The 20317-nt window shown below is 43.1% G+C and overlaps 1 protein-coding gene across 1 annotated transcript; it reads left to right on the forward strand.

Moving 5' to 3' along the window:
• The first annotated feature begins 20 nt into the window (after positions 1–20).
• Positions 21–19389, forward strand: XPNPEP3 (X-prolyl aminopeptidase 3). The gene is made up of 10 exons (XM_082043350.1): positions 21–385; positions 1979–2095; positions 4637–5044; positions 7520–7722; positions 8649–8711; positions 10072–10185; positions 13334–13419; positions 14011–14194; positions 15693–15813; positions 16654–19389. Exons 1-10 carry the CDS (start codon positions 325–327, stop codon positions 16818–16820), a joined length of 1524 nt encoding a protein of 507 aa, XP_081899476.1. The 5' UTR covers positions 21–324; the 3' UTR covers positions 16821–19389.
• The last annotated feature ends 928 nt before the right edge of the window (positions 19390–20317 follow it).

The following is a 20317-nucleotide window of genomic DNA, read 5'->3' on the forward strand; positions in this document are numbered from 1 at the left end:
CGCAGCGGCGGGAAAGTTCTAGAAGCGAAGTTGGCGCCTGAGTTTTGCCAGGTGTGGCGTTTGTCCCCCTCCTCGCTTGGCGTTGTCGCCCACGTCCCCCTGCTGCCAGAGTTTCGCTGTAGCCCGAGTCCCTCCTCGCGCCTCCCCTCCGGGCGAGACAGGCGGCCTCCGCGGGCGCCTAAGCCCGTGTGGCGCCGCTCATTGGCGGCGGGGCGGGAGGCACCGGACGCCCGCGCTCGTTGATGGTGTCAGCGCGCGGCGCCGCGCTGCGGGAAGGCCCCGCCAAGCGCGGGCTGGGCCCCGTGGTAACCGCGTCCCGGCGACATGTCGCGCCTGCCGGCCCGGAGGCTCCTGGCGGCCGCCAGGGGCTGGCGCGGCTTCTCAGGTCAGCGACTCCTCCCGCCCCCACACGCCTCACTGCGCCTCAGCGGTGCAGCCCGGCGCGGTGCCGCCAGGCCCTGCCCGCCCCTCTGCAGCCCCGCGCCCGGGGCTGCGGTAACTGACAGCCCGGGGCCCGCTGGGCGTTATCCCTGCTCAGAGCCCGCCCTTCGTCCACGACGGGTCTTAGGGCGTCCGTTCCGCGGTGGGTGCGAGGGGCGCGGGATCGCAGCTCCCCCCGGCAGCGGAGTCGTAGCCCCGGTCACGGTGAAATCGGAGGGCAGAACGTCTCATTGCTTGAAAAATAAAGCAACGATGTGGAAAGTTCCTTGCTGCCTTCAAAATATTAATTTATTTTAATGCTTCTTGTGTTCTCCTGTCTCCTTGCGAGGTGTCCTGTTTGTCTTCTGTGTAGACAGAGAAGAACAGTGAAAACCTTTTTAAACTGCACAAAAAGCTGTAATTCTGTTTCGCTGCCTGGGTCTCCAGACTGTTAGTCCAGTCAATCACCCCGTAGTGGGTGCTTTCTGTTATGACTGTCAGTTGTCATGCATAACTAATCATAGTGGCTCCCACAGAAAACTCATGGTCTCTATGTTCTGCTATAAGTTTTTGAGTCTCAGCTCCCTGAAAGGCAGGCAGCTGTTTTGCTTGCTTATGCTAGTGAAGAGTTGATTATCATTTGTTCCAGGAATCCAGTGCCATGCTCTGGCAGCATGGGCTGATTTTATAGTAGGCACATGGTAAGTGACATAAAAGGGAACCAGTTTCCAAAACATCAGCTGGTAGGTGTTAGGAAGCTGGTTACCATCTCCTTCCATGTGTGTGATGATTTATATCTAGGCACAAGCTCCAATCTGTCACTGAGAATTCCAAAATAGGTAATATTTGTGTGGAATTTTAGCTTTTCCTCTTGTGCATACCCCCAGCTCCCAAATGCACGCTTGCGATTCTCTTTAAAACTTGTCTATTTTGGCTGTGTGTGGATTTGGAAGAGAGATACATAACTATGTGCTTCTGATGAATTGTTTTCAATTTGGCTAATGCTACTGTCAAGTTAGAGACATAAACAGGAACTCTTGAATATCTTTCATACAAAAAAATCACATCATGGTATAAACCTGTAGAATTTGATGTATTCTTTGTGGAATTGTTGGTAAAAAAAGAACTGGAAGGGCCTTAAAAACTGTGTAATTGTTCCATATGAGTGGTATTTTTGAAGACATAGTCAACAAAAGATGATATATAGGTGGTGTTCTTCAAACCCTGTGGTGTTTGAGGGAAGCAAGGGAGGGAGGGATTTGCACCTGCCTACAGGTGCAAATCAACATAGATTTCTGGGTTTTCTTGCTGGATTGTCAGGTTTAGCATATGTTAATTTTTTTCAATCTGTTTTATGAATATTTGATCATAAGTAGTTGACTTGTGTGTACATTATTTTATAAACTACTATGGTACACAACAACTTGAAAAGTAGGGATATTTATGTTCTATGAGGTGAATAAATTCTGCTAAGAGTCAGATGACTGGAGTATAAGTCTGCAGTTTGCTAACTGGAAAGCTCTTTTACCTTGACACAGTGTTTTTTTTTCCCCTCTAGTTTGTGAGTCATGCGGTCTCCGAAGATTTTCCCTCCAGCCTGCCCAGCAGAAGAAGATTCCAAACCGATACTTGGGCCAGCCCAGCCCCTTCACACACCCACACCTTCTCAAACCAGGTTAGATTCAGCCCTGTGTGAGCCAATCATTGGGTTTCTTTCTTGTCTCTATTTTGCTGTGATGTCTAAGACAGAGTATATAAGACAGTAGATTTACTGAATTGTGCAGGTGTCTGATTTCAGCCGTTTATGATTACCTTCATTAGGCAGTAATTATATTTAGTTGTTAATTTCCGTGTTTGAGATTATACTGAGACCAAAAATAGGCTTCAGGTGTTCTCTTTTTTACCTTTTTCTTGTGGAGTGTTTGGTGTCACTGACTTTGGTACTTCAGACCTTTCATGGCAGTGGCATTTACTGAGTTCGTTGTCCTGCAAATACATATAATTTATATTAAGGGGGAGACCTTTGTGCAAGCTGAACTGCCAGAATGCCTTGTATCTAGTGTCTTGTTAGTCACAAAATAAAGGTGTCATTCAGAAAAGGAGACTGTGGAGAGACTTACTGCTAGATGAACACCACTTGTCTAAAGAACATGCCCCTTTAAGAAGAGTTTTCAAGCTGTGAGGGAAAGAAGAAAAAGAAACTTGTGGCTATAAAGTAAGATGATAGTCATGAAAGAGAAGCTGAGGTTGTGCAGCTTTATGAGTTTAATGAAAACGAACATGTAGGTATGAGACAACTGTAGCTAAATCTAAAAAAAAATTGGAAGTAAAAACATATTCAAGAATATGTCCAGGAAAACATTCTGATTATGTTATTTTTCCATAGACAGCTATACAGAGAACAGATGAATATATAACTATGCACTTACATATTTAGCTGTAGAAAATTCAGGTCAGAAGGAACCTCACAGAGTTAGCAGGTCCACCCTCTGCCGAAAGCTGAGCTAACTTCAATATTACATCAGGTTTCTCAGGGCACTGTTTAACAGCTCACGGTAAATGAGGCTGACACTTTAAAAGTACTCAAAGCTGAAACACTGCGGATTAATTCTAGCTGCCTGTAGTAATTTTCCATTTAATAAAGGAGTGATGTTTTCCTTAGAATAATACAGCATTGTTTTATTGCAATTATTGTTTTAAAAAGTAAATGCCTTTAAGGCAAGGAGAATTTCCAGGACTTGCAGTCAGAAGACAAATGGGATTCCCATGTTCCACCTTACTGCAGCTTCTAAACTTCACCGGACTGTTTGTGATAGTTAGAAAGCTGACTGGAATGCAGCAGAGCATAGGAAATTTGCAGTATTATATTGCAGAAATGTGAGGTCAGATTGCATGAAACAGTTTCTGTGTTCTCTTTTCTAGACCTACAGAGTAAAACGAATTTGATGGTTTTATTTTTATTTTTTTCTTTAAAAAAAGACTTTTACACCAAATAGGTGTTGGGGATGCATGGTGTTGAAAAGCTGTAAAGTTTAATGCAAATACAAATGTACAATATACGTAATTTTCTGAACTCTCTTTTCTCAAGCAAAAACATTCTGAATGGAACTTCCCCCTCCCACCCCACCCATGCATGAGTCCACTTACAGTACAAGTCAAATTTCAAATTTTATTCTAGAGTTGTCACTGTGTAATATGTTGAAGAGGAAGAAAATATTATGAAAGTAGAAAGTTAACAGTATAAAAATTCAATCTATGTTAAAATAGGATGCTAGCAAAAGTACTGATTAAGGGTTATGTATTGATTTAAATAATAGTTAAAGTATCTCACGTTTTAAAAAATACGTACTTAAGCAGGCGTTGGTTGTTCTTTCAACTTCAGTCTGGTTTTGATGAGTATCTTGATCACTGTACTTCGTATCCTTCGTGACTGGAGCAGTCTAATGCATACTTTAATCTAAGGGATGGTTTATTTAGAGTCATTAGGAATATAGTATTTAACTTTGGAAAAATCCAAATTATTAATTATTGAGAAAAGCTACATCTGCCTTGGCGAAGATTCCTTCTCTTAACCGGAGTCTGCCACCAGCCTGCGGTCTGTGATTTCTTTCTGCCGGGATCTTGTGACCGGTTAAACTCTGCAACCTCTGTGTTTCTGCCTGATCTCCCGGTATCTGTAGTGCTCAGTCCACCCCTTCTGGTTTAGAACTAGTTATTTTATGAGTTGACTTAGTATGTATTTGAATAGACATTCTAGCTCTATCTGAGGAAATGAATGCCCAGCCGCAGGAGATAATCTTCTGTTCAATGTCCAGGTGTTGTAAAACCCATCAGTTTTCAACAGTCAAAGTTCTGTTTGCTTTCGCCCTTTCCTTTTTTTTTCACACTTTTTCTGAAAACACCCATCTGGTTTGGATGTTTGTCTGTATCTGCCGGATTTTGTGCTTTCTCCTTTTGGACAGAAATACATAACAGCAAATCCAATTTGTTAAACTAGATTCCTGTCTTTGTGTGATGGAGGAGCAGATCTAGTGAGCATGTGCTGTAGGAGTGGAACTTCAAGAAATGCATGAGGGAGCAATGGGAAGGCCAATGAGGGACCACACTGAAGCCATGAATGTAAAAGGCATCGGGGGTAGGCAGGAATCTGGCATGTGACTAGTAAAATATCACGAGTGCCTCGAATTTTTCCATCTGATTTGGTTTGTATTCGCAGGAGAGGTAACCCCAGGATTGTCACAGGTGGAATATGCTCTTCGTCGACACAAACTGATGGCCTTGATCCAGAAGGAAGCCCGTGGCTGGGGTGGTTCGGACCACACAGTGATTCTGCTGTCCAACCCCACGTACTACATGAGCAATGACATCCCCTATGTTTTCCACCAGGACACGAACTTCCTCTACCTCTGTGGCTTCCAGGAGCCTGACAGCATCCTGGTGTTGCAGAGCATTCCTGGCAAAGCGCTGCCCTCCCACAAATCCATCCTTTTTGTGCCTCGCAGAGATGCAAGCCGAGAGCTGTGGGACGGGCCCAGATCAGGCACAGATGGGGCAATTGCTCTCACAGGAGTAGATGAAGCTTACACCATCGAGGAGTTCAGGCACTTGGTGGCCAAGCTGAAAGGTAACAAAAAGTGGAGGGGGAATGAGATGAGATGTGGTTTGCAGGGTCTGAATGATGTGGTTTGTGACACCAGTTCAAGACTATCATGAATTTGGGGAGGTGCAGGAGATACAACAGTATGACAAAGGCAGTTGGAAGTTCTTGTTAGCTTCTTGAGGGTCACCAATGGAAATCTAGTTTTGGAAATAATAGTTTTTCTTCCCCTCTGAATTTCTTGTACACCCATGTGAATGCCAGCATGCACGTCTGTGAAACATAAGGAACAGGATAAGCAAGAGAGCATCACAAACCATGTTACTGTTTCAGTCATATCTTTTTGCTGACAGAGCCAGAACCAGATTAAGTGTAGGAAACTTGATGGTATTTGACTCATAATAGACTTGGAAAATGATCCACACAGGGAGGTTGTTAGTCCACTCACCTTTTTTAGATAGATGTTGACTTATTCTTGAAATAGACAGGCTGTCCTTTAGACATGTATTTCTGTGTCTAACATCACCATGTACCCTCAATACTTATAACCCAGAGTGAACTTAAATGCATTATAAAATGAAACTGGAGGTTTATGACAGTATAAAAGGGGCAAGTGCTTGAGGCATTACACAGATAAATAGAGTTTATGCTGAAGTCTTACATACCATCTCGGATTCTAGTTCTCTTGTTTCAAAAAAGGAATTAACAAAAATAGAAAAGTCACAGAAAGGGCTACAAGGATGATTAAAAGTATGGAGTGTGTGTGAGATACTTGCTGAACAAACCTGCTCAGTTTAAAAAAGCAAAACCAGAAGGTAAGGTATCGGATATGTGTATGGTTATGTAAAGCACAGAGAGGATGAGTAGGAATGATTACTTGCTGTCTTTCATAATTTACAAAGGGAACACTGAAATGATCAGATGGCAAGTTTTGACACTTTTTTAAGTTGTAGATCATTCATGGAAGGTTTGGAATGTCAAAAGTATAAATGGATGCAAAAGGTTTTAGTTCTGTGGGGGAGAGGTCCATGAGAAGCAGTTAATGAAGATACAGCCTTGAAATGGAGAAAACAGCAGTGGGGAGGATGTGCTAAGGAAAAGACTCTTTCATAAATGCCCGGTTTCTTAGAGACTTTTTGTAAGCATCTACTTATGGCTGCTGTCACCAAAGAAGAAGGGCCTAGGTGGACATTAGCTGTGATTTAGCATAGCTTTTCTACTCATTCCCTTTTAAAATGTTCCAGTGGGCAGAATGTGGGTGCTAACTCTCATGTTCCAAGAAAATTTCCACATAGGTAAATATGTTTGTTCTCAGTTAGTTCATCTTCTCTGAATGGCTGAGATAAGCAGTTGTTCCTCAAAGATATTCAGAAGCATAGTTGATAAGGACCCTGATTCCATGTGATGGGTAAAAGGTAAATTGCCTTCCAGCGTCAGGGGAGACAGGCTAAATGGGAGTACGGTTCAGAACATGGACCACTGCAGTGCAATGGATACTTAGCTTACACAAGCGCAACTTTGATATGGAAACTCTGATCTGTTCGAGATACATATATTCAGTGATAATCGTAAAAAACAATATTTGCTTAGGAGTGGGATTTGTCAAATCTTCATGCTTTGCATTGATAATCTTGAATCATAGAATCATTATGGTTGGAAGAGATCCTCAAGGTCTTGCATCCAACTGATAACCTGGCATTGTCAAGTCCACCTCTAAACCTCTAAACCATGTCCCTGAGAACCTCATCTACACATCTTTTAAACATCTCCAGGGATGGTGGCTCCACCACTTCCCTGGGCAGCCTGTTCCAATGCCTGACAACCCAATGCCTGACAAACCCCAAATTTTTCCTAATAACCAATCTGAACCTCCCCTGGCACAACTTGAGGCCGTTTCCTCTCATCCTATCCATGCTACTTGGGGAAAAGAGACCAGCACCCTCCATGCTACAACCTCCTTTCAGGTAGTTGTAGACAGCAATAAGGTCTCCCCTCAGCCTGCTTTTCTCCAGGCTAAACAGCCCCAGCTCCCTCAGTTGCTCCTCATAGGACTTGTTCTCCAGACCCTTCACCAGCTTCGTTGCCCTTCTCTGAACTCTCTCCAGTGCTGCTTCTTCTAGTGTGGGGCCCAAAACTGAACCCAGCATTTGAGGTGCAGCCTCACCATTGCCAGGTACAAAGGGATAATCGGCTGGCCACACTATTTCTGATACCCACCAGGATGCTCTTGGCCTATTTGGCCACCTGGGCACACTTGTGTTCAGCCAGCTGTTGACCAACACTCCCAGGTTCTTTTCTGCCAGGTGGCTTTCCAGCCACCCTTCCCCAAGCTAGTATACTGTGACAGTGAAAGTGCCGTATGGTCTGTAAATGCAGATTCAGAGGAAATCAATTTCTCAAATATAGCAACAAGTCTAGTTTAGCAGGAATGAGTTTGTTCAGTCTGGGGAGAACATTTCTACATTTATTTTAATCTGTGTCAGCTTTTGTTTTGTATTCCAGGTGAGTCAAATATTGTTTGGTACGACTTCACAAAACCAGTGCACACAGAGCTTCACGCTGACTACATGCAACCCCTGACCGAGATAAAAGCTCGGCACAAACCCCACATCCAGGGCATCCGACATCTAGTGCAAAACCTTCGTCTGATCAAATCTCCTGCAGAGATTGAAAGGATGAAGATCGCTGGACGGCTGACAGCAGAGGTATGGGGTCATGTGTTCTCCAAATGAACTGCTGCATTCCTTTAGAGCAGAAAAGGGAGGAAGTTGTGGATGGAGTGATGTGGACTGGAAGGGCAGCTTCAGTCTAATCCGTTACTGAACTGTTGTCCCTCAACTGTGGGCTGGGCTCAGCTTCCTCTACATGAGAATGAGAAACAGGAAGGCTTCTTGGTCTACCAGCTTCTCTCAGTGTAGCTCCAGTGAAGACAAACCAGCAGCTGTTAGACTGTGTTTAAAAGCAATATCTATTCGGGAATACGGGCAGCCTCTTTACTCTCTTCCCAGCCTCCTCGCTCCTTCCCCACACTGTTTTCTTTCCCATTTATTCTGTTGATTTTGAAGAAATGTGACTTTTGTGAATGCTTTGCCAGTGTATGTCTCTGTATTCCCCCTTCTCCCTCAAATAGCTTTTGAACTCATTGGCCAATTTAAACAAATCTGACAGATACCTCAAATGCAATCATGTTTTTGTAAATATTATTAAAATAGCCAAATAGAAAAGAGAGGCACAGTTCTCCTCTGAAGGAAAAACTGCATAAAGCACCCTTATTATATGTGAGGGAATCTGTGGGTGTGACAACTCGTAAAATTCCAACCCATGGGATCAGCTTCAACCATCTAATTATTTTTCAAAAACTAGAGTCAATCAGCCGCTAAATGTACTTTCACAGGTAACATGGCTTAATCAGTTCTAATCTTGACAGTACTCTGGATTTTCAGTTGCCTCTAGTTCCTGTGTTCTGGGCCAGCTGATTTTAGGCTTTCCTCAAAAGACATCAGGTAAAAACCAAACAAACAAACAAAACAAAACCAGCAGCAAAACTAACAACAAAAACCAAATAAAAAAAAAAAGAACTTCACTCAAGTTCAGGCTCCTTTGCTAACTGAAAGGCTCTTCTTTTTCACAGGCTTTCATAGAAACAATGTTTGCCAGCAAATCCCCAGTAGATGAAGCCTTTCTGTATGCAAAGGTGAGTACTTTGTGGTTGGAGGCAAGATAGAAAAGCTGAATGTTGGTTATCCTTCCAGGAAACTAGAAATATCAGATCTCTCTATAATGTGCCTCCCACTGCAGAACCTTTCTCCTTCACCCAATTTGTGTGGTTCCTAGGATTTGCAGAAAACTCATTGTGAGCAATTCTTCAGCTGGACTTCCTGTACCCTTACTGAAGAATGTAGTGGTTGTCAAAGTTCATCTGCTATTGATGTCTTTTTTCTGTTGTATTTAAAGCCAAAACCTGCTAAACAATCAGAGATATAGTTATTATCTTATTCAGTAATACAGTTGTATCATATATAATTTAAGTAGTTACAACACCTGTTTGTGAAGCCTGCTTCTCTTGACTGTAGCCTGTTACTACATCAGGTTACCACAGCCGTCTTGAAGCAATGTAGACAGCTCTCAGTTACAAAATAAGGACTAATTGGCCTGTGCATTTGGTAAGGAATTTTGTAAAGACTTGCAGTGAGATGCCTGTTTGAGAAACATCAGCAGGATTTGACCCTCTGTTATAACATAGATGGGCCTGTGCTGACATGGCACTGGGCAGCAGTACTGACTTGTAAAGAAAATTATTTTAATTAAAGGGTATTTTACAGATCAATTTTTCACTCCAGATCAGGATTAGAAAACCTGCTTTACTACATGTAGGCATCCTGGAGCGTTCTGTCCCACGTGATATTGGTAATTATAGAGAAGACATGTTATTAATGTATTGAAGATTTAGAGGGTTTTATAGATGAAAGTTTTTTAATTTCCATGCTTTTATCAGCTTCATCACTCTAGAAAGGTAAAAAAAAAATCTTGAGGCTTACAGAGCATTTTTGGTTTTACCCATTGTGTATCAAGGTGGTGCATGCTTTCAAACCTCAATTCAACAGAGTCATGAAAATAGATACTACTGTAAATATGCTGGTAAATTGTAATTTTAAAATACAACAGCAAAACAACTGTTACCATGCTGACATTTAGGATCTTTGAAAATTGTTTATGGCAACTGAGAGCATTACTTTATATGACAACAAATCCTCACCTAGGTTTATGACAACATAATGAATGTTTGATACAGTATTGAACAGCTTGTACTAAAAAGAGATTTCATGAGACCAGAGGCAGGCTTAAAACACTCTTTGGATAGTTCTGTATTTTTTTCCTCCGGTCTTCCTGGAAAACCTTCAAGGCTGCTTTCATTTAGTGAACTCACTTTCCAGTTTCACTTTGTGTTGTACAAATTAAGAAAACAGTTGTAGGACACTAATTATAATAGCCCCAGGATAGTTAATCACCTGAATCAGCACTAACGGTCTGCTCTTCTCTGAATTGTATTGCAGTTTGAATTCGAGTGTCGGGCCCGTGGTGCTGACATCTTGGCCTACCCCCCTGTTGTTGCTGGTGGCAATAGATCAAACACTTTGCACTATGTGAAGAACAATCAGCTCATCAAGGTAAACCATATGCTGTCCAGTGATTTACAGTGCAGTGCTGTGACACGCTGTTGCCATATGTGTGCCCTTGCTGCTCTTCATTTTGATTGAACAGATCAAAACAAATATATGTTTTCAAGTGAGCAGAGGAAAGCAATCCTGCCCTCGTTAGTTTTACTGTCAGTGAAAGATTAACTTCACTCTTTGCGCTTTCTGCAGTATTTTCTGAACAGTGGAGGTGCTAGCAAACAAGCTTGCAGATAACTTCATTTAGTGAGCACATCTACTGCCACACTGTGTGCAGCAGCATGTGGTGCTGGGTGGGTTCCTCACCTCACGAAAGAGAGGGACCACTGCAGCAGGCAGAGCCAAGGCACTTTGGGGATCTTCTGCTGTCACTTGCATTGCTTGGCCTTGCCCTGCAACATAGAATTATAGAATCAGTTTGGTTGGGACAGAACTTCAAGATCATTGAGTCCAACCATTAATGTAACTTCGGCACTAAACCACGCCCCTAAGAACCTCATCTATGCATATTTTAAACACCTCCAGTGAGGGTGATTCCACCACTTCCCTGGGCAGCCTGTCCCAGTGCCTGACAGCCCTTTCCATGAAGAAATTTTTCCTAATATCCAATCTAGCATAAGGTGCAAGAGTGCATTCTTGCTCTGGCAAAGCTGAAGAAGCATTTCAGACTCCATGCAGAGCTGGTGAGGGGAACAAGGAGAGAAAGGAACAGCGTTAAATGCTGAGAGGTGGATTACATGGCTGTAGGTAAATTGATGGGTCATGTCTTGTCTTATTCTGAAGAGTCACATTGTTGAGGTGAACCCATTCCACCTTTCCTGACAATACACCTTTAGATTCAGATAAGTATTTTCAGGAGCAGTATTCCTCCACTGATGTTGTCAAAATTCACTTTTCAGAGGAGCATATTTTTGTTCTGCCTTAATGCAGGATGAAATTTTCCCACCAGCATTGTCTTTTCTTGAAGCTGGCATGCTAGCAGACCTTGAAATGATCAGCAGAGACAGACATACAAAAGATATGACAGGCTGCTTTTGGCAGGAAGAAGCCTCCTTTGTTGTCCTGTCATCCAAGGTCAGGCGTGCTCATATAACTCCAGTTGCTTGTGTTAATGTTGTTCAGCTAAATGATTGTCACTTGTTTTTTTTCAAAATTGTTAAGTAGGAGGTTAAACCCGTAAACTTGACTCTTCTTTTTCCTTTGTGTGCTACTTCCTACAAATCTTGTTGCCAGATAGCCTAACAAAGTGTCTAATTTGGAAAGTATCTGAAGGCTGCGTTTGGCCTCATGTGGACGTCATTCAGTCCACCACTTAGTAGGCTCAGCTTTAAAGAAAGAGGACAAGATGGACTTACTGGACAATGAAATCACAGGCTGAATTCCCTTAGCCGATAAATTGTTACTTAGTTTGTTTAGTTGCTTGGAAGAGGGCAGCTGCTATAATGTCATATTTTACTTAAAGAATTGAACCAGGTATTCTGAAAAAGTTAAAAATGCAATTTAAATGGATGTTTAGTGGCCTGTCTGTTCAATAGGATAGTGATATCTGCTCACTGCTAGTTTATCTACCATGTGTTTGTGGCGCATAACCGTACACAATGGATAGTAGCTATCACTGGAAGTAGTGCTAGCAGTGAAATTCTACTGCTTATTTTTTACCTTAACATGCTAGAATTATTCCTTGTCTCCTGGTTTTGGCTAGGATAGAATTAGTTTTCTTCCCAGTAGCTGATAAGCTGTGTTTTGGGTTTGGGATGAGAATAATGTTGAGAACACAGGGATGTTTTAGTTTTTGCTGTGCGGTGCTTACACAGAGTCAAGGCCTTTTCTGTTTCTCACCACTCCACCAGCAAGTGAGCTGGGAGTGCAGAAGAAGTTGAGAGTGGACATGACTGGGACAGGTGGACCCAGGTGGCCAAGGGGATGTTCCATACCATATGATGTCATTCTCAGTAGGTAAACTAGGGGGGAAACTGGCCAGGGGGCCACTGCTTGGGGACAGGCTGGGCATCGACTGGCAGGTAGTGGGCAATTGCATTGTGCATTGCTTTTTTTTCTATATTATACTATTAGTATTAGTATTTTCCCTTCCTTTTCTGCCCTATTAAACTGTCTTCATCTCAATACACAAGGTTTACCTATTTTTCCCGATTCTCTCCCCCATCCCACTGGATAGAGTGTGCGAGCAAATGGCTGCGTGGTGCTCAGCTGCCTGCCGGGTTAAACACTGCCTTGTCATTCCACATCATGGCTGCTGGCACAATCACAGATCTGTGGAGTGAATCTCTATAAAAGGCCTTGGATTGCAAGTAGCATAAATCCATAGTGAATTTAATCCAAACTTTTTACAGATCTCACTGCTCTATTTGTAGTTAGACCCTTCAAGGAGGGAAAGCAAAGCAGTGGTTTTGTTCCTGGCCCTTTGTCTTTTTTGCATGCCTTTTTGGAAGATGTGCAGTCAGCAATTTGATAGACATGGAACAGTTTTGCTGAAGTGAACTGGAGGTTCACATCATCTAAGTTTTTTCTTCATCACCAGATAGATTCAGAAGTATATCTTAGAGCAGTCAGGGCAGTCCCAGAAGCGAACAGAGAGGATGGTACAAGCTATTCAGTAGTGCATTTACAGTAGTGATACACTGTCAGAGAAGTGATTTTGCTGGTTCTTCCTACCTTGTGACAAGGCTAAATCTCTAGCCGTTGCTGATCATGTGGGTAGTTCAGAAATCTATGTTTTTTGTTGCAAAACCCTTCTGTCTCAGTCACTAGCAGAGAACTACTAGTGAGAGAAATCACTGGTGTAATTTGCTGGCGTAGGCGATGCAGGTGTAAATGGGACTGCTCTCTCGGAGTGCAAAATAGTGGAAGGAAAATGTCTTTTTTCACTCCAAAGTGTTTGAAAATTGGCACGTTCAGGCTGTAGATAAGCATAACGGTCAGAGACTACCTTGCAGAGAAACAATCCGACTGGAATAGCTTATTTATTAGCACCTGGGCTGTTACTCTGCAAAAGGAATTCACATTTCTGCAGCTGCTTTGCAAAAATAAGTACATAATCTTCTTTCTTGCTCTCAGACAGAGAAATCAATTCAGTTAATAGCTGGACTGACCCACAGGGCATTTTTTTCCTGTTATTCTCCAGGATGGTGAACTGGTTTTACTAGATGGTGGATGTGAGTCTTCCTGCTACGTAAGTGACATCACGCGTACCTGGCCCGTCAACGGAAGGTATGCTGCAATAATGCGATTTTGAAGAACTTTGAGAAGCTCTTAAATAATTGATGGAATGAGTGTATGTGTGTTTAATATCTGTGTGAGTATTTTTAACATTTAACATTAATTACTGCATGAAAATGTGTGATTACTGCTATTTTCACCTATTACAACATGCTTAAAGTGCAGAGAGGGCTTTTGTGCCTTCAGCTGTGCCTGACTGTGGTTGTATGTAAAAGAACAGGAGTTTAGTTGACCTGTACATAGCTCTGTCAGTTGTGAATTTGTTGGTGTGTTGTCTCGGTGGTTCTGTGTTTAATTCCTATATGTTTTGACTCAAGTGCATTCTTTTTCCTGTAGTACCTTTGCCTTTCTTTGCTTTGGGGTTAGGTTGTCAGCTGAGAAGCTCTGCCCTGACCCAGTGTATGGAAGGGCATGTTGGAATGATGCTTTGTCTGGCATTTCATATATGGAGCCAGTTGCTTTCTGTTCTGACTTTCTGACTTTCCCTTCTCCAGCACTGAACTGAATCTGTCCCAAAACAGGTTCTGGTTAGAGGTTTCATTGTGAGAACTGTCATTTATTCCTTTTCTCAATGGTTTTCAGGTTCACCAAACCCCAAGCAGAACTGTACCAGGCTGTCCTGGATATTCAGAAGTCCTGCCTGAGCTTCTGCTCCCCAGGTGTGAGCCTAGAAAATATCTACAGCCTCATGCTGAGCCTTATTGGACAGAAACTGAAAGAGTTGGGGGTTCTAAAGAGCAGCATCACTGACAACCACTTCTTCAAGGTACTCTAAGATTTTTTTACTCAAAGTTGTTTTTTACTCCAGCTTCTTCCCCACTAGGCCTGACTGTTTTCTCCTTGGGTTATGTTCGTGGCTTCAGTTTGGCTCAGGAATGTGCTTTTGAGATTAATCATCTAATTGTCCCCACTCACTATGCTTTAATTCATGTTGCGGGGTGGTCTCAGCACAGGATTGGATTTCTCGCAGACAAGGCTAAACTTGAAGGTGTGTTTCAACCATTCAGCGCACAATTTAGTCTCAAGTAGCCCCCCAGGCTTATATGCACATAGTGTAAAAATTTGTTCTTCAACACTTCCCGTTTCTTTCTGTGGATTCATTCGCATTGTTCTGCACTACTTGTTAGTGTAGGTGCAGCTTTAGAGTACAGTCTGAAGGGACCTGTAGAGACATTGGCACTAACACAAAATTCTGTGTCCAGGGCTGGCTGCAAGCAATTAGTCATATTTTTGCAATCTGTTGAACATACCATAAATCTGCAGTGCCACCAAAAGATGCAGCCCATTCTCAGTTGTTCCACTTGCTGCCTTTTCTGCACCATTTTCTGTCAGCATTGGGATTCACAGAACTACCTGGTGAACATTGGGGAACTGGTCTGCTGTGGAGCTGAACCTGCAAACAAAAACAGGACTGGTTTGCAGTTTGAGAAGTTTATTTGGTTCCACTCGCTGCAAACCTGCGTGACTGCTAGTGTCAATACAAGAAAGATGGTGGAACCAGGTGACAGAACTGCCCCTTTGGCAGCAGCATGGATCTCTGCCAGATTTGCAGTAACAGCATGTGTTCTCTCCTGCAAACGGAGGCTATCGTGATGGTCTCTCTCGGCAGGCGGCAGCACAGCCAGATGAGACCAGCGTCTGCAGCTCAGTCCCAGTGAATGTGAGGAGCATGAGGCACAGGAGGAGTTAGCTCTTTGATTCCAGCTGTCAAGAAACTCCACCCTGGAGGGAGGGGGATTAAGATGATGCAGGGGGAGGTGGTGTCAGTGCCCTGTAGAGGTGGATTAAGGTCCTGCTGTAGCTGCTGAGTGAAATCAGCACAGCATTCGGTCTGCCATGCATAGGAGACCTTTTTGCCGCATCATGTATCAGCTGTATCAGCTGCTGTTGGTTGTCAGGGTCTGCTGATGGGAGCAACACAGGGCTTGGATGTTTAAGGGGTGGAAAGGGTTGGGGAAGCAAAGCTCAGTGAGCTGACAACTAAAGTCTTTCCTGACATGCTAAGGTAGTGAAGGGCTTGGACTCTTCTTTTCAGTAAGGGGGAAAGGCAACCTGCAACATGCTCATAGTAGGCACCTGGTACACGTGGGTTTTGATGGCTATCCAGTTCTGGTAAATGAAAAACAGCCCTTGATGACCTAGTAATGTCAGTAAGATTGCTAGTTAAGCACACATAACTGTTCTGTCTTCCTAGCTTGTGTATTGGAACAAGAGATGGAGTTGTGTTTAACTGCCTCCATGACACTTGTTTTGTCTTCTGCTAGGCTGTTCGAAAGTACTGCCCGCATCATGTGGGCCATTACTTGGGCATGGATGTTCATGATACCCCAGATATATCTCGATCGCTCCCGCTCCAGCCAGGCATGGTGATAACCATTGAACCAGGTAAAAAGATGTGCAATCAGTGGTGGACCAAAACATGCCAGCACTGAGGATAACAGTGTTGCTCTGAGTAGTTAGTTGGTCTCCTAGACCAAAGCATTCAGGTCCTTTCTGGTGAAATTGAAAATTATCACAGTATTAGAAAACACTAAGTTATTCCCCTCCCAAAGTCATTACAGTATTAGAAAACTCTATTTCTCTCCCAAACAGAACATATTGTGGGAGTACACTCTCAGAAAGTGTCTGTCCAGCAGGAAGCAGAGTAATGTAGACCTCAGACTGTTAGTGTTTGACCCAGAGCAGCACAGGTCAATCATAGTGCAGAGAAGCAGGGTAAATGCACTCGTGCTGTGTTCTGTGTTACTGTGACTGTCCTGTCAGAGGTAGTGTGAGTCTCCAGCATTGCAGTCTGCAATTGCAGGCATTCACAACTTAGCTTTGCAAATTAGGCATTTCACGATGGATCTTTCTTTCTGCTTGTCACTGTGTTTGGAGTTGTCAGCTGGAAACTGATATTTAATGCTTGGCTCTTCTCTCTATTCAGAACATTGTTAAAATCATCATTGTGAACATAGTGTTGAGAGCAAGAAGCGCAAAGGCCAGCTGCAATTGTGGAAGTTTTTATTAACATGCTAGTGTCTGTAGGCACAGAGGGACACTTTCCTTTCTTAGCCCACCAACTGCCATGAGTGAGGGAAAAGAGAGCAGCTTTCCTTACTAAAATTTTTCAGAATCAAACTCGTTATGTTCCTGAAAATCCAACCGTGCTCTTGTGGTTGTTCAGTAAGGGAATGATGTTTTTCTGGGTAGTGCTGTGTGTTTTAATTCCCTTCCTTCTTTCAGGCATTTATATCCCTGAGGATGACATGAGTGCCCCTGAGAGATTTCGTGGCATTGGTGTGCGCATTGAGGATGACGTTGTGATAACAGAGGACGCGCCTCTCATCTTGTCTGCCAACTGTCCCAAGGAGATCTACCACATCGAGCAGATCTGTGGCCGCAGCTCATGATGCCCCTTCTCTGCTGCTTCTGTGCTCCTCAGGAGACGCAGCCCTGCAGGGACGCAGATCCCTGTAGTGGTCAAGTGGTGCAGAGTGTGGACAGTTGATGGCAGATTCCAAGACTGGGGCTGGGAAGTGGAATGCAAAAGGTTTGGGTACTGAGGGATAAAAAAGCAAAGCAACCTTTTCCATGTGCATTTTCCTTCTGATTTGTTTAGTGCTGATGTTGAGCTGTTGTAGGACATGGGGATGGATTCTTCTCTCTGCTGTGTGGATCCATCTGTTCTGGTGCCCTTGGAGGGATGAATTTTGTCAGTGCCACCAGGAGGGCTTCTGCCTGATCCCTGTCCAGACACACAGGTGCAACTGCTGAGACCAGGGCCCAGTTGTTTACCCTTCAGCAGTAGTTTCACAACAGTCAGATTTTAACAGTGAAACTTCAATAAATTGTGTTTTGGAGGAATAAGGTGTGTCAAACAGCTTTGATTTTTATAGAGCCCTGGAAAGTAGGGGTTTGGTAGTTAGGAAAATGGTTTAGAAGTAGTTTTATCTGAAGCCGGTGGAGAACGCTTTTAGTATTATAAAGGTAAGGATGTGTTTCGGCCTTGTTCTAGCAGATGCAAAATAGGCCAACAGCAGGGAAAAACATCTCTGGTCTTTCAGCTTATTGGGGTGTTTAGTAATTTCAGACAGCACAGATAGGGCTCAGGAGGTTGGACAAACCCACTCTTGCTGTCTTCTGCGTTCTCTTTTGTCCCAACTGTCCATTCCAGTCTCCTATTCAGAGCCTGCCTCTCTCCTGGGAAGCAGGGCCGTGTTGGGCTCCTCTGGCAAGCTGCTGGTTGTCCCCTACATGGCAGGTGTCTGATTCTGGGACAGTCACAGCACCTTTCGGGTTCATGCTGTAAATGCCAGCAACTTCAGCAGTACGTTTTGGAAGAGTCTGCACTATGACAAGTTGCAAGTCGTTATATGGTTTTTCTAAAGTAATTCTCCTTTTCAAAACACTGAGGGTGTAATCACAGCTGCCTTTTGGGTTTTGCTAAGTGAAATCAGTAACTAATGTTCTGTGATAATATTTTTGAGGCAACGGTTAGTGTCCAGGATGGATGAGAAGTAAAGAGTTGTCTTCCCTCAACATGAGCCTACCACCCGGGCCATTGTATGCAGTAGTAAATACACCTACTAGAGGCAAACTGTGTATTTACTGAAAATATGTTGACAGTTATTTAACATGTCTGAAAAATACCTCTCATCAGTGCATCTCATTTTATTTATGCTTGCTGTTACATTACATCATCTTCCTTCCTTTGTGATGGTAGTTTTCAGTATTTTTTGTCTGTCATTCTTAATTTTCTTTATTTTTCTCTTCTTTTCCTATATTGTCTATTTTTGACCGACTATAATGTCACTGTTTCCTAGTCCATTTTGCTTTCCAGTCAAAGTCACTGCCTTTTCCTGGGTTTGCCCTAATTCCCCACGTTGAATGTAGTCAGAACCGTGTGGGGAAGGTAGTCAGGGTTCCTTAGTTCGACCTCTTGCTCTGTTGCTGTGTAACCTCTAGCAAAACCTGCCTTTTTTTTTTCCTCTTTGTTTTTCATTTCACTTAGTGAAGGCCAAATCGATAGTGTCTTGCATCTCTTACTGCTTTTAATGGGAGCTGGGTGCACGCACTGGGGTTTGAATTTGGCACTTGAAAGGCAGCCAAAGACATACCATAACTTTATTTTTTAAACGTGATGAAAAGTAAATGCTTGTACAAAGTTTAGTGTATCAAGTTTCATCTAGTTAAGAGAATCTGCTAATCTTTGATGGAAGCCTTCGTCAGGTGTTCATGCGTTACAGTGATACATACAGTGTAAATTGTTAGAAGGCAGGCTTGTTAAGTGTGGACGCAGAGCTGGTGAATACTTTTGATGTTATTCTGATCTGTAACATATTTGTTGTTCCAATTACACCTGTTGGAGCCATGTCAGCTGAGACAAATCTTGGATTTTGGAACTATGTAAGCAGCTTCAAATAACATTAACCTGAGAGCTACATGTATGTGCTTATCTGCACATCTGCCCATGTACCTAACAGAGTTAATAATTGTACTTACTGTAAATAAGCCTTTGAAATACATATAAAAAAGTTATTTTTAAAATAAACAATTTGTAGAAAGTAATTTCTTGGGCCATTGAGTTGCATGGCTGTTGAACAGATATAAGCACCTGCAGGAAGGGCATTATTTTTCAGGGAGATTTATAAATTATCTGTAACCTATCTGGACTTGAAATAACATTGTCAAATATAGGCACGCTCTAATTCCTACTCCTCTTGAAAAAATCCTGCAACTTGCAAACAGTTTCTGTCAGTCAATAAGTGTTGTGGAGAGTAATGTATCTGCGGGGGCTGCTGTGCCCCACCATGCCAAGTGTGTCAGATTTAGGCTGTGTTGCTCCATGTTCTGTAATTCTTCCACAGTGTTTAGCCATTTCTTCAGCATAAACCGCTGCTAATGTTTTGAATCTGTTGTTCCATGTAAAGAAGAGTGCATTTTGCAGAATATATTAAATATGAGTCTTAACAACCTAAATTTTTTGAAGGCTTTTTCTCCCAGAGGTGGGTAATTGGTGTCCCTTGAATACAATCAAGTCCATAAACATTTTACATGACTTTCATCAAGAAACATCGAAGAACCCCTTCTCTGGCTGCAGGTACCCATAACATACCTCCCAAAGGCCTGTCCCATCCTTTCAGATTGACTGGTTTTGCCACAGGGGAGGCTCCTCGCTCCAACCACTTGGGTCCAGGAGCAGCTCTCGCAGCACAAGTTGCCAGGTGCCTGATGAGGGCGGTGGTGGGATCACTGGAAGCGAAAGCGAAATTGAGGTACAGGCAAGTTCACTTGGGGAGAGATTTTATTGCAGCTGACGCACAGGTGTTAAGGGTATCAGAGTACAAGAGAAAATGAGAGCCAGCCATCCCTGTGGAGAAGACGCTTTGCTTTCGGAGGAAGCCCAGGAGGCTTTTCTTGGCTTTCCCATTTCACCTACCAGGGGCCTGTTTTGCCTTGCAGAGAACTAGTTAGTATCCTGGTGTTAAAGTACAGTCTGAGCAGAGGTGCTAATTTGCAGATATGTCACTGTCATCAAAGTGGAAAGAAATTTGGCATTTAACACAGTTTGGCATTCTAGCTCTTATCTGTGAAAAATACAGTATGTCTTTCCTAAAATTGCATTCGTTATTTTGCAAAGGAACCTGATGGTGTAGGAAGAAGCGAACTGAGAGAGCACATAAGAGAATGGAAACGGAGGTTTTGGGTAATGTACAATGTAATAGAGAAGATTCCGGGGAGGGGTGAGACTTGGAGCTGCGGGGATGTGTGCAGGTGGATGCAAGAGCGAGGAGAGAACAACAGGGTGTAAAATGGCTATTCAGAGTGTTGTCAGAGTGGTGCAAGAGCTGCAGGAAACTGGTTACAGGAGACCCTGATTGATTTGTCCTGCTCAGGAAGGAGGAAC

The sequence above is a fragment of the Streptopelia decaocto genome (genome assembly GCF_964273445.1).
Source record: "Streptopelia decaocto genome assembly, chromosome: 1".
Lineage (NCBI taxonomy): Eukaryota > Metazoa > Chordata > Aves > Columbiformes > Columbidae > Streptopelia > Streptopelia decaocto.

Excerpts from the sequence above, each read along its gene's own strand:
- XPNPEP3 (XM_082043350.1), top strand. The coding sequence starts at position 325 with ATGTCGCGCCTGCCGGCCCGGAGGCTCCTGGCGGCCGCCAGGGGCTGG. Across the intron at positions 2,096-4,636 it reads CCCACACCTTCTCAAACCAG|GAGAGGTAACCCCAGGATTG; the intron begins GTTAGATTCAGC and ends TTGTATTCGCAG. Across the intron at positions 10,186-13,333 it reads AGAACAATCAGCTCATCAAG|GATGGTGAACTGGTTTTACT; the intron begins GTAAACCATATG and ends GTTATTCTCCAG.